The sequence below is a fragment of the Oenanthe melanoleuca genome, chromosome 1, assembly GCF_029582105.1.
Source record: "Oenanthe melanoleuca isolate GR-GAL-2019-014 chromosome 1, OMel1.0, whole genome shotgun sequence".
NCBI classification, from domain to species: domain Eukaryota; kingdom Metazoa; phylum Chordata; class Aves; order Passeriformes; family Muscicapidae; genus Oenanthe; species Oenanthe melanoleuca.
In genome coordinates this window covers 52,631,206-52,644,713 of record NC_079333.1, presented here as the reverse complement: position 1 = coordinate 52,644,713, position 13,508 = coordinate 52,631,206, and the positions used below count along the sequence as shown (strand labels likewise).

Genomic DNA, 13,508 nt, shown 5'->3' with positions numbered 1-13,508 from the left:
GTTTGAATACCTTGGATGGAGAACTCTCTATTAAATATCATCTTGAGATAATTACAGTGGCTACTAAATGTGACAAAAATATAGACAGATTAAAATTCTGTATTTTTAGATTAGATTCCAGCCAAGCAAGAGGATCAATTAAGAGACTTCATTTGTCTCATCTCCAGAAGTCTCTGGAAAACTAGGTATAGAAGAAGCAGGGCTGGGCATTTTGACCTTCTCAGCTTCTTTTGGAGCTGCCTGCTCAGCCACCCTGAAGTCACTCTAAGACTGTTTCTGAGAAGTGGCTCACTGCTGTCTTAAAATGCAGTGATGGTCTCTACCTAGGGAGATAGAGTGAAGCTGTTGCAGCACTGAAAATTCCCTTTTTTTCCTGTGTTGGAAAAATACAGTGGTAGGCAAGTCTTCAAATGGACATTATAAAACTTAGGATGAACAGAATATTTTTTTCTAGCCAGCTTAATCTTTTGTGACCACTGCAGAGGCCGTTAAAGGCTCCTCCATGTCAGGAAACTTGTTAACTTAATGCATATGAAATCACACATACCAATTACAAGTAAAAGTTGATTGTGTAATTGCTTAAAAAGGGAAAAAGATGCTCAGAATGAGATTCCAGACATCTTCTTTCTGCATTTGAAGTGCTTCTGCTTCCTCTTAAAAATTGATTGTTTCAGTTTCCTTTATGAGAGACACAACTGCTCCTCTCTGTCTTGTAGATAGAAGAAACAATTTCTCTCCTTCTGTATGAGTTTTTAGGCTGCTAGAGTACTTTTTTTTTCCCTTGTAGTCTTGGGTTGATGGTGTTAGTTTAGTTGATCTCATGGTAGGCTAGTAAGGTTGGATAATGTGAAATCTTTTTGAGCTTTAATCTGTAGTTTATTTGGTTTAAAAGGGATGGACTAAACAGCAAAGGAAAGGATCACAGAGATTAAAAGCTTGAAAAGTGGATATTGATGTTCTTCAGAGGGAAGAAAAATGGAAAAAAAGACTATAAACAATCTTAACAACATGATTTTCAGTGGATAGGAATAAAATGAAAGGAATCTCTAAGATGTCAGGTAGGAAGAGAAATGCCTTAACTAGAACAAAATACCTGAGTTCCTAAACTCTTATTTGCATTTTTTTCTAACTTAAAAAAGTGTTTATTCAGTTACTCTGCAAACGTGATTGAAATAACATCAATACTTGAAATTTCTGTCTGCTGTAGATGCAGGAAATAAGTTAAATGCCTTTCCCAAACACTCTGCAAGTTCTGGCTCTCCTCATTCTTGTTCTTTCTAAGTCCCAGGATTAAAAATTCAAAGTTTGAGCTGGCAGAAATTTGCCAGATGTTCCATGGCTAAATTTTTTTACTCAGAATACTTTTCAAGTAAAACATGACTGTTTTGAGAAAATCTAAAATAAATTTAAAAATCACTTGCTATAGTAAGCAAATATTAGAAATTATAGGAAAGAAGAAGCCTCATTAATTATTTTGAAACTCTTCCAAGCATATGGGATGAAATGATTGGGGTAACAGAACTTGTAGAATAGCATCTGTAATTTGTGTAGTTCTAAAGCAATTGCTATTTTTCATATCTTTAATGTAAGTTTTTGCCCAACATATGTTCTCTAGGCAGGATTAATTAAGGTAGTATGGTTCTGTGTCAGAATTACTGGTATTGCTGCACTGGTTCTTGAGGATATGTTTTTCTTTTCATGCCAAATTACTTGCAAATACTGCATTTGTTTGCAGCTTCTTTCAGTTTTGGCCAAATGGGCTGACTTTATATACAGGGGTTTTTAACCTCTACTTGTCAGAGGCAGCACAAAGCCCACAGTCACATTCCTATACTGCTTTTTATAATGTATAACATTATGAACTTATTGAAAGAATTTGCCATAGTCATTCAGTAAGATTTATATGAGTTCATACTGTTTTAAAAAAGCAAAACCCCATGATATTAATTTGGTTTCCTTCACAAACCCAAAGAAGTAACATAAGTAGTTAAGGGGAGGGAGAAAAGTTTCATAAGAATTATTTAAGCTGGTGAGCTAATTAGTTTAGATAAATACTGACATGAAAATGCTTGTCGGGGAAAACTGCTGCCAAAAAGCAGAACTTGGGCTTGATTAATGTGAAGAACTATTACTTTCTAAATGTGTAAGTCAGCAAATAACCTCTTTAAATTCTGCATGATAAGATTACTTAAATGATTATTTAGCATATCATTAGTACTGGTAAACAGCAATTACAAATACTTCAGCTGACTTTCCCTTACAACTGCTCTTTCCTTCCAGCCCTGAAGTTTTATGGAACCAATTTGGTACTTTATGAGCCATTTTACTACACTGTTGACCACATTTAGCAATTGCCTTTTCAATATGGCATACACATACACAATCAACTAATACCTAGAACATAAGAAAGGAAGTGTCAAAACTTTGGAGGATGGACAAAGGTCATGCTTCTCATGTGATAATTCAAGGTTTTTTTGCTGCAATCATAGAGAAATGGAGTGATGCTTTGAAATGCAAAACATAAATGATCCATTTTCATTGAATCTCTGTTGATAACCTTCCTGGAAGTGGCATGGTGTTTTTCTGGGAGAGATTAGTTTGACCCTGGCAGGAGAATGGAAGCTAGAACCCACATCTCATGCCCTGAGCAAGTGCTCTTGTTATGAGGGATTCTTATCTTTTGCTGTAAGGAAATGCGTCCTCTGAAAGAAAGGTGCTCCATCTGGTAGTATTCAAGCCCATGGGGGGATGGGGCTATGAGCCACCTGGTCTAGGCAAAGGTGTCCCTTCCTCTGGTGAGGCTTTTGGAACTAGATAATATTTAAAGTCCTTTTCAACCCAGACCATTCTGTGATAATATATTTAGCCTCAGAAAAAGGTGCTACACTGAGAACAGAAACTGCAGTTCCTTGTATCCATGATGCCAGGTACCATGGATATCCTGGTATCCATGAGATATCCATGCCAGTAGTATTTTGTTCCTCCAATGGAGGTGTTAGAGGAAGCTCCAGCTAGTATTGTGCAGCCTACAATGTCCTGCACGTCCCTTGCTCAAGTCTCTGGGTTTTGCCAAACTTCCTCAGCTGTTTTCTGTGGTGATTTAGTAAGTAAGAGGTACCTGTTGCTGTGGAAGGATCACAAAGGTTCTACTTCTGCTCACAAATGTTACCTTAACTTTCTCTGTATTTTTTTAATTCCTTAGGTTCTAATACTGTTTTTTATGCTTGATTTAAACAGTTTCAATGTGGGCTGTTGCTCAAAGTAATCCTACTGCTGTCCATTTAAGCTTCTCTGCTTCTTCTCTTGTGCTGTGTGTACATACACAATCAGCAAATGAGGACAACTATTTGGTTTAGAACTAATCCTAACAAATACATAATTTGCAGTCATAGCTGTGCTAATGCTAAAGCAAGGGATAAGGCAAAAAGTGCAGATGTGTAACTTGGAGAAGCACCAGCGTGCTTAAACTGATTTAAGTCAGTGGTGAAACTGTGCTGGAAGTGTTGTGGCAATGTTCAGCTTTGAGGTTTTCAAATCTGTATTGTTTTGACTCTTGGCTAGACATTAACCTAGTGTTTGGTGGTGTGAGGTTTAAAAGCCTCAGCTAGGCTCAAGAGTGAGATCCATGCTCATGCTCTACTACCCTATAATTTATTTTTGTGTAAACTGTTTGGAATAATGATATTTATAATGTAATAAAAGAGAGCCATGTATGCCTAATTGATTTTTCCACAAAGGATGATAAAAATGAGCAGAGTTGTAGACATAGTATGCATAGTCATGCTTTCTTATATAAAATTGATGGGGGTGATAAAGGATGACAGCTTTCTAGAGCTTTGTTAGAAAAGCAATTGTTATTGATGGATTTCATATTTTTCATTTGTATTTTCTAGCAGGGTATTTGTAATTCAATGAGATCAGGGAAACATGTTTTGATCATTTGTCAATTTTACTGCTTTATTGATATGTACTCTTCATGTATTGCCTAATGTAATATTTCTTCATTGATTTATTGATTCAGGGAGAGTCTCATAAGTTCTTTCTATGTACATGGTGCAGTTTTTAATTATATGCCAAGGTCATATAATTAAAAGGAGCAAGTGTGGCACAGAGGAGGGAGGGATCAGAGGCCATGAAATTTTCTTAAATTTTCCTTCCTTCCCCTTCCTTCCCCTTCCTTCCCCTTCCTTCCCCTTCCTTCCCCTTCCTTCCCCTTCCTTCCCCTTCCTTCCCCTTCCTTCCCCTTCCTTCCCCTTCCTTCCCCTTCCTTCCCCTTCCTTCCCCTTCCTTCCCCTTCCTTCCCCTTCCTTCCCCTTCCTTCCCCTTCCTTCCCCTTCCTTCCCCTTCCTTCCCCTTCCTTCCCCTTCCCTTCCTTCCCGTAGAAAGCTCTGTAGTATCTTTTACCCCTTTTAATAAGGACATGCAGTGACAGGACAAGGCAAATGGCTTTAAAGTGAAGGAGGTTGGAGTTGGATTAGGTATTAGTAGGAAATTCTTTACCGTGAGGATGGGAGGCACTGGCACAGGTTTCCCAGAGAAGCTGTGGATGCCCCATCCCTGGAGGTGTTCCAGGCCAGACTGGATGGGGCTCTGAGCTACCTGATGTAGTGGAAGGTGTCCCTGCCTATGGCAGTGGGTTGGACTAGATGACCTTTAAGGTCCCTTCCAACCCACAGCATTCTGTGATCTGCCTCAGTACTAGCTGCAACAGTTTGAGAGAAAGCAGAGTGGAAAAACACTTATTGATTGGTAAAATAGTAGATTTATACTATTACTAAAAATATGAAATAGGTGAATAGGTGAATATGAAATAGGTGTAATATTAAAAAAAGTAGGTACCAGTGCCTTCCACGTTTTTTGTTTCACATGTGATAAGACGAGTTATTGGAAAGTTCGGGGTTTTTCTATTGGGTTTTGTACTATTTTGTATCACACTGTCAAAATTCAATTATTTATTTTCAGCTTGGGGAGAAAGTTTTTGGGGTTTTTTTGTGTTGGCTTTTTTTTTTTTTTTTTTTTTGTTTGTTTGTTTGTTTGTTTGTTTGGTTGTTGTTATTTTTTTTTTTTAATGAACCCTTAAATAATAGTCCAAGACCTTTTTTTAATATTCTCTTGTTAATTTGATTTCCAGTGCAGTCTTCCTTGCCTCTGTCATGCTGCATTTTGACTGATTGTTAAATAACTGCTTGTAAGTAGAAATGCTGAATTGGAAATATCTCCTTCAATTCTGCCAACTGAGCACTCAGGAGCTCTGCATATGCTTCTGCTTCAAAAGCCAAGCACAGCAAGGTGGCTGCCAGGTCTTGTCTGCCTCGAGCTCATACCAAGGTATAGCTCAACTGAGCTTGAGATAATGATAGTCATACAAGTATTGGCTTAAATTGAGATCAAAACTCTTCTCAGAGGGTAGGTTTCTACAAAATGGTGTGACACAGATAATTTTGCTGCAGCTTCAGGTTTTTCTTCTTTGTCGTGTCTAATTATCTTCATATTGAAATGTTTTCCAGAATTGATTGATAAATCCATCACATAAAATGGTTTTCATGCTCATATTGTAATGTTTTGTTACAAAACATGGTATATTGGTTTTGGACCTCCAATTTGTGCCATTTTTCTCTTCTAGATTATATGAACTGCAATGCAAGATATTTATAGTCCTTTTTTTCCTTTGAAATATCACAAGCAGTCTGCTCATAATGGTTTGAAGACATGAAACAACCCCTACCTAGTATTATCTTTTCTGGGGAATTGCTGTTTCTGTGCATGCAGCTTGGTCACATCCTCTGCAGATTATCTCTTACATCTTTTTTTGCTCAATCCATAATTGGTTGACTCCTTGGTTACGTTGCTAGAAGATATCCTCCTGCTCTTTCAAAAACTGCTGTCTGCAAAGTTTCCTGGCACACTTACTGCTTTTAGGTTGATAAGAGAATTGCTTATGGTACATTGTACCTAAATTTGTCCAGCTAATGAGAAATTGGAAAGAACACAAAACTTGAAACCGAATCATGGACTTTAACCAAACGTCTCAGAAGCACTTTATTGACCTGCTTCCACTTGTACTTGTACACTTCCACTTGTACTAAATATTTACCAGAACCACTCTTCATTGTTGTTCTGAGGACTGGGACTGTGTAAATGAAACTGATAGAAAATGCAATGCAGTCCTATGGCAATTTGATTGTTTCAATAGTAATGACATAAATAAATAGTCTTTACCGAGAAAGGCATTTTGTGACCCAAAAGGTCCTCTGAAGAAAGTAAGTGTTTGAGTGCTATTTTGCTAGCCCCAGAGTAAGAATTTTCCTGCATAGAAACAACTATAAAACTGTTATTTCTAGTATTGTGTGGTGTTAGGTCCCTTAAAACATCTCTCCTCTACATCTCGTGCTGAAAATCTTTACATGCTGTAGTTTTTTTTTCACAACTTAAAGCTGTTGCAAAAACTTTCAACCTCAAGATTTTTTTGTTGATATATTGTCATTTTGAACAGTCAAGTGGTTCACATCAGGTGGGTTTTGGTTTATTGTACACAATTTCCTGTGTGGATAGTGGCGGAAAACTGGTATTGATTCAGTTGGTTTTGGGACCTTTGGCTCTTGCATAAAAATCTTGAGATTTGTCCAAGAGTTAGTCATACTGAAGCCTGGCTGACCTGTGAGCTAGGTAATAAACTTGCTATTTACTTCAGATACAGATTGTTCCTGCAGCAGCACTGACAGTGCAAAACACAGATCCCTCTGGGACATGCTCGTAGCAATTATTTTGGGGAAAAAACATGTGGCAAATGAGCCTAAAATTATATTTTCTTCGATAAAGTTCAGCAAAAAAAAAAAGCAAGGGTTATTGTATTTTGTAGTGCTTTGTGTACCTGTATGTGCAGTTGTGTGAACTGAGCAGAAAAACTGCTGAAGGTAGTGGTGCAAGAGCTTCAAACTGTGTAGTAGCAGCGTGCCCTCAGCAGTTTAAACAACTCAGTTGTATAAAAACATAGTTTGGCTTCTAGACCATCTTTCAAAATTCTTTTCTAAGTGATTTTTAAAAGTTAATCTCACAGGCTTGGCAAACACGAGCAGTCCTAATGACCAGAATTTGTTTTTTCCCTTCAGTATTCAACTGGTGATTGGTTGCAAGCCACAAACCAGTAACTGTGTCAGGAGTTCCCTATTTGCCAAGCATTATCACTGATCTGTGTAATGTTTTTGAACATAACTAATAGTTTTAGTTACTATGTTGACACAGAAGGTCTATCATCCTTGTGGTTAAAAAGTGTTTTCACAGAATTCCTTCAGCATTGCTAGGAAGGGTACTTCCATGGTGCTCTTGAACAGTGAGGTGGGTTCCATGGACCTTTGCTAAGAGATGCTCTAAATCATAGACAATTGGTTAATTGGTCTTCAGTTGGTGAAGAGTAATTTCAGGAATGGAGGAGCTGAAAAGCATGGCATTAATTATTCTGAAATAATGTCTTATTTCTAACAAGATTTGCCAGAGGTCTTTCCAGAGACTTCTGAGGAAGAGTAGATTATACAAAGCTGTGAGGAGAATGGATTTACAGCGTCATTTAAAGCAACAAAGTGTAAGATGTATATTCAGGCTGTGGCAGCCTGGCTTTCCTTTTCTGGAAAAATTTGAACTCCTTTATTACTAGATAAAAAAGTTCAATGACTCTTAAATGCTTGAGATGAGTGGTGTGGGAATAGGACTTGCATTAAACATACACACACTGTAAGGAGTTAAAATCAAATCTGCAACTATTCTTAAAAGAATTAAAGTGTTAACCCTGTAGTTTTTAATGCTTTTCTTTATAATTTTTTTAAGAACAAGCCCCAGTGCAAACATAATTTATATAAAACAACTCGTATGAAATTAGGACATGATCCTTAATTTTGTTTTTTTGGTTTTTTTTTTTTTTTTTTTTTTTTTCATGATCAATAGTATTTCCATTTAGACCGTGAAGTCTACTTTGTTTTAGCAGGTCTGAATTATTTCACAATTCTGATAACTAATTGTCATGTCTGAAAACACAGTTGCAAGCAAAAGCCAACTTTCTGGGCATGCAATTGCCCCTCGGGAAAGAGGGTTGGAAATAGCTTGTGCTGATCCACGCCTTGCACTTGCATTCCAAAGCTGTCAGTTCTAAACTGACTTTGTTTTGCCTTGCAAAATCACTGCCATCTTTTATGGCATTATGAAGAAGAACATGTCTTAATATTATGTGTTGTATTGACTGGTTTAATAATTTAAAAGCAAGCAAAAGAAAAAAAGAGCCTGAGGCAAAAAAAACCAAACCTCAACATCCGAGGGACCATGGCATTAAGACATATACATAGTTAAATGCTAAACACTGCATTAAAATTTAATATGGGTAGATAACTACAACCTGAAAATATATTAGGAAATTATTGCCAAGAATAAAAACATAAAGCATATAGAAAACAAAGACAAAAGCAGGTTTTTTTTTTATTAGTGAACTACTAATAGCACTGTTTAGAGTAATGCTGCTCAGGGCTTTTCTTTTGTGGTCAGTGGAGTACGCCCAAACCCCAGGGTGGCTCTTCCCCATTTATAAGAATTGAAGGTTTTTTTTTAAATCTTTTCATGGAAAACAAAGTCCAGTTAAACATGTAGTTGGGATAGAGCCAATACAAAGATTGGGAAGCTGGGAAGCACCTGTGTGTCCTGTAGTTTCACTGTAGCCAAATAAAGAATAGCAAATAAGAAATTCTGCCTATTTATTCCATAAAAGGAGCTTTCAGATGGGGAAAAATCACTGCAGATGCTTGTGGTGGAGGCGTTGCTGTAGGGAAGCATCCTGCAGAGCCACTCTTAACAAAGCCCCAGTTAATTCACAAAGTTTAGCCTTGGAGAGTTAGTTAGCCCTGGGTATTTTGAGAGGGAACCGAGTCAAATTTCAGTCTTATTCTTCATTCTGATGTCAGTGGCCTTCTGACCCTGAGAAATTTTAAGTCTTCATTGCTTTCTTGCTTTTTGCACTAATAAAATGGGGTTTCTGTAGCCATCACAGGGAGGTGTCAAATGAAAAGCAACATTTTACTTAATTAGTGATACTTATTCAGTGGCTGCATCTAGTAACATTAATCACTTACTGAGCATTAAATTTAAGTAACTGCAAATCTCCTTTCATGTTAAAAGAATGCATTGTAGGTCATCACCTAACGTGGTCATCATCTTAAGTGCTGCTTAAAAGCTTAAAAAGCAATATGAAATTTGTAAAAGATAGTGTGAATAACATCGCTTTAGAAATGAGTTCCTGATAAACATTCCTGTTCAATTAAGCTGGGCCCAGGGGTTAAAGTTCTTTTGTGACTATTACTTAGAGGAATGGTAATTGCCTGGTTAATATGATGTTGCATTTCTCTCATTTGAATGTTGAGTATCGAATTGTGCGAGTTTGATAAGCTTGAAAACGCCCTGGAAGCTGCAGGATGCACTTTGAATTCATGGAATAGAAGTGTTTTTAATGTTGAAGTGTAAAGAAGGAGACATGGCTGTAATTAAACCCATAGTTTATAGTGTGGGGGGTAGTTGCACTTGAGAAAACAAATCTCTTTGTGTTTCTGCATTGTGAGGCATCAGTCTTGTCAGTTCAGCACCTGCTTCTCCAGCTGCATGGCCATGCACTTGGAAAGGTACCCATGATAGTGGTGGGGGTCCCTGGGGAAAGAGCAGAGGGGGCTGCACCTAAAGTCTGAGAGGAAGGTGGAAATTGTGATCAACAAAACACCCACTTTAAATATCACCAGGTCTGAAAGCTAAGTAACCACTTTCTGCTCGTGCAGCCACAGGGCTGACAAGTTTGTGCAGCCAGCCTGAGTGACAAGGCTGTGGTTTGCTGAGGGACATGGAATGGAGCTTTCTCACACCCTGCCATTGCTGGTGCTGGCAGCTCTGCACTGCTGGGGCCAGCTGGGTTGTAGCACTCTCTTTGTCTTGCCACCTTTTTAACCACAGCATCTGTTAGTATTTGTGGGAACCAAGAAAGTATATGGGACTCACTGCATCTTGCCGTTCAGGCTCTATGGGTAGATGTCTCCACACAAAGAATATCCTCTTGCTGAATGTAACCCATCTAACTGATGGCAGCCAGGTCTGTACAGTCCTGTCAGATGAAATTCCACATGCCAGTCAGGTTATGGAATAGGTTGTTGTCAGTAAATGCACAGCACCCTGTACTTTGTGTTGTGCTCTGCTCCCAGCCTTCGTGCTGTGGCTGCCCTGTCCTTACTGCTTGTTCTGACTCTGTGATTCTCTGCAGAGCAGATTTTAATCTGGGTTTGCTTTCTCTGTTAGCTTTCTGATGTTAGGTGATTTACGTGGAGGTTGACTGAGGCTCCAAGTAGAAGAGGAGTGGAAATGATGCAGAAATAGGCAGATCCCTTCTGTGTGTAGCAAACTGCTGTCCCCCTATACCTTACCTAATGGAATCACACTTGGAATAGAGTGAGCAAAATTGGAGCAGGACCTGGAACTGCTGGTCTCAAGTGCTAGCTCAATAATAGTAATGTTTGCTTCTCTTTCTAGACCTCTCATTCCCTTTTATCAACCCCTTTTCCTCCTTCATTAAAAGCTATACTTTTCCAGGCATTAATCACTAAAATGTGAAATTAATGAAGCAGGGTTCACTCTTAGTCAAGATTTCTCAGCAATGATTGCTCTGGGAAAGAAATTTGGATTCCTCAAAGCAAAGTGAAGTGCTGGTGGGAATAATAAAAAAGGAAGAGGCCAAGTGGCCAGAAGAATAAGAAATGGAGGTCATGTGCCTATGTTTCCAGCAAAGGCAGTGCTAGAAGAGACACAAGTGAGAAGTTTGTACACTAATAAATGAAGGGAAAAATTATGCAAACCAGCCCAAGAGCTGAACTGGTTGAGAAATGATGGAGAAACAACTATGTGGTTATGAATCAGTAACTGATGTTTTTTCTGCTATGGCTGAAATGGCTCCAGTATATCCAAAATCATAATCTTAAAATTTCAGTGCGAAAAATTATAAATCTCATCACTCTCATCTTGTTACTCTGAATTTTTATTTGATGTACTTAAAAAAAAAAAGAAAAAAATAAAAGTGTTCTTTCTTTAGAAATAGGTCAAAATGAGGAATGTCTTGGTGCTAGTTTTAATTCTAGTAAATCTAGTCTAATTTTACTAGGCCATTTCCTATTGCCCTAGGCAGGTGATGCTGCATGCTTTACGTGCATGCTGTGCTTCTGTTCATAGCTACAGATTTTTCATCTCTGCAGTGCATTTTAATACTAAAAATTTGGAGGATCAAACAGACCATGAACCATCAGACAGTGCATTGTGTACAAAGCAATGAGCTGACAGGTTTTGCTGCTTTCTTTTGGGGTGATCATTTGAGGAAAATGCTGCATGTCTGGTTTTTCCCACTTCATCCTGAATCTTATGGACACTGCTTCCCCTGCCTCCCACTCTCAAGAAGGCACATATTTGCTACTCACATGTTCCTCTCTTGCTTCAGGAGTTCTGATGCTGCACTGCTGAGAGGCAACATTGTACTCAAGCATGAGTCTCCTGTTTAAAGAAAATAAACAAGCCATCAATCCTGTGCTTTCAAATTTATTTATAAATATAGTGTAAAAATATTTTCCCATGTAGTCTTGCTGTCTTAGCATAATTCTGCTCTCTGTGTGACACACAAGTAGGTAGAGATTTTGTTTATGCAGTACTGCTGTTTATTACTAACATCAGCAGAAAGCCTGATGTAGTTTCAGCCAGAACCTCCTCCATTCCACTTACATTCTCTCTGCATCACCTCCTACCTTGAGCTTAGTTTCAGATGTATTGCAGAGGCCTTGGTTAAAGTATTGATAGCCTCAAATCAAAATAGGGTTTGCTTTGGGCCATGAGGGCAGAGACTGAATGTATCCAGAGTCACTCTTAACTCTTTCCAGAGATGGCTCTGGAACATTACACTGCAGAGACTAAATAGTCCTCAGTGTAGCTAATGACTGTGGTTTATATAGTATCAAAATATTGGGTAGATGTAGTAGAAATGGATTGATAGTAGGTACAGCAGTAACTTTCAGTCACCAATAGGCTGAGCTTTCCTTTAGCTGTTTTATGATGGGTTTTTCTGGAGGTTGGTTAGTTGGTTTGTTTGGTTTTGGATTTTTTTGGAGGGGGGGGCGGGGTGGGAAGATTTTTTTGTATTGTTTTGTGGTTTTTGAAATGTGGCCTTTTATGTGTTTTCTTGTATTGATTACTTTTCAGAAATGGCTTTAATAGGAAGTAGTCAGGGACTCTAGAATACAGCTAATACAACTGGTTCAAATCTTCAGTTAACCTATATCTAATGGACTGCTGTTGAAATGGGAGAAAAAGCATTTGATGTATTAAATAGCTCAAAGTTAAATGGCTAAAAATCTTCTTGTGAAGTACGAGTGTTCTGAAGTACTTCAAAGCTTTAATCTTCTGTCAGGGTTCACATTTTGGTGGTTGGTTTTAGAGAAGGAACAAAATTCATTCAGAGTGGTTGTCTATTCTTAGTGTGATGTAGGATTACACTGCACTAAGAATCCTGTGATTTTTGCAGGGGTCACCTCTTTTTGATCTTATCAAGCAGTCGAAAGAGCGAGAAGGCCAAACTGATCAGCCTGAACCCACTTCTACTCTCAATATGCCTCTCCAGCATAACCACACTGCTGCAGACCTGTAAGTGAATGCCTGAGGTCTAGGAAAATGTGAAGTTGGTATCACCCTTAATATTCAAATCCACCTGTATTCTGTTTTCCTACTTCTTAGGTTTGGTACTTAAGTCTTGTTAAACCATTTTATTGGCAGATATTTATTATGCATAAAAAATTAAATTAAATGCTGAAATATATTTCCCCAGCCCTATCAAATTTGTAATTTTAAGCTGTTACATTACTTGCCTAGCCATAAATAAATCTCTGTATCAGGTGTTGGGAATAACAGGTCACATTAGCAATTTGTTTCTTCTAATGGGGAAGAATTCCTGCAAGTATTATTCATATAGAATTCTTCCTTCATCCTGTGATGTTAAATGCTTAATATATGTTGAACCTCCAGCTACCTTTCTCCTGTGAAATCTCCTAAGAAGAAGGCATCTGGACCTCCTCTAAGTGCTACTTCCACTCCAGATGTTCAACCTGCTGTGAACCCTCAAACACAGAAACCACAGAAATCTACCTCCCTCTCTTTGTTCTACAAAAAAGGTTTGTTCCTTCTGCATGTGCTGACATTGCAAAGCTATCTCTTGTTTTATATATTTTTTTGGGTTTTGGCCCTCAGCATTTCTGAAAAGTTCATTGTAGAATCTGTTGTGAACATCAGACAAACCTCTGGAAGAAAGGGCAGAGTGGTGCCAGCAGGTGGTTACTGTGTACACGTGGCACTCCATGAGTTCAAACTGAAAACTTACCTGTCCTGGCTGTGAGAATGTCCCCATGGGCACAGAGGGTTCTTCTGTCATAGCATCCTTTTCCAGCAGTGGCCATAAAGAGAAG

At 38.3% G+C, this 13,508-nt stretch overlaps 1 protein-coding gene across 1 annotated transcript in view; it reads left to right on the top strand.

The window, feature by feature from the left end:
* RB1 (RB transcriptional corepressor 1) overlaps positions 1 to 13,508 on the top strand; it is a 69,438-nt gene that overhangs the window by 48,719 nt on the left and 7,211 nt on the right. The window contains exons 18-19 of the mRNA XM_056498722.1: positions 12,575 to 12,693; positions 13,072 to 13,217. Of these exons, the coding sequence (XP_056354697.1) occupies positions 12,575 to 12,693; positions 13,072 to 13,217 (265 nt within the window). The remainder of the gene's footprint in view (positions 1 to 12,574; positions 12,694 to 13,071; positions 13,218 to 13,508) is intronic.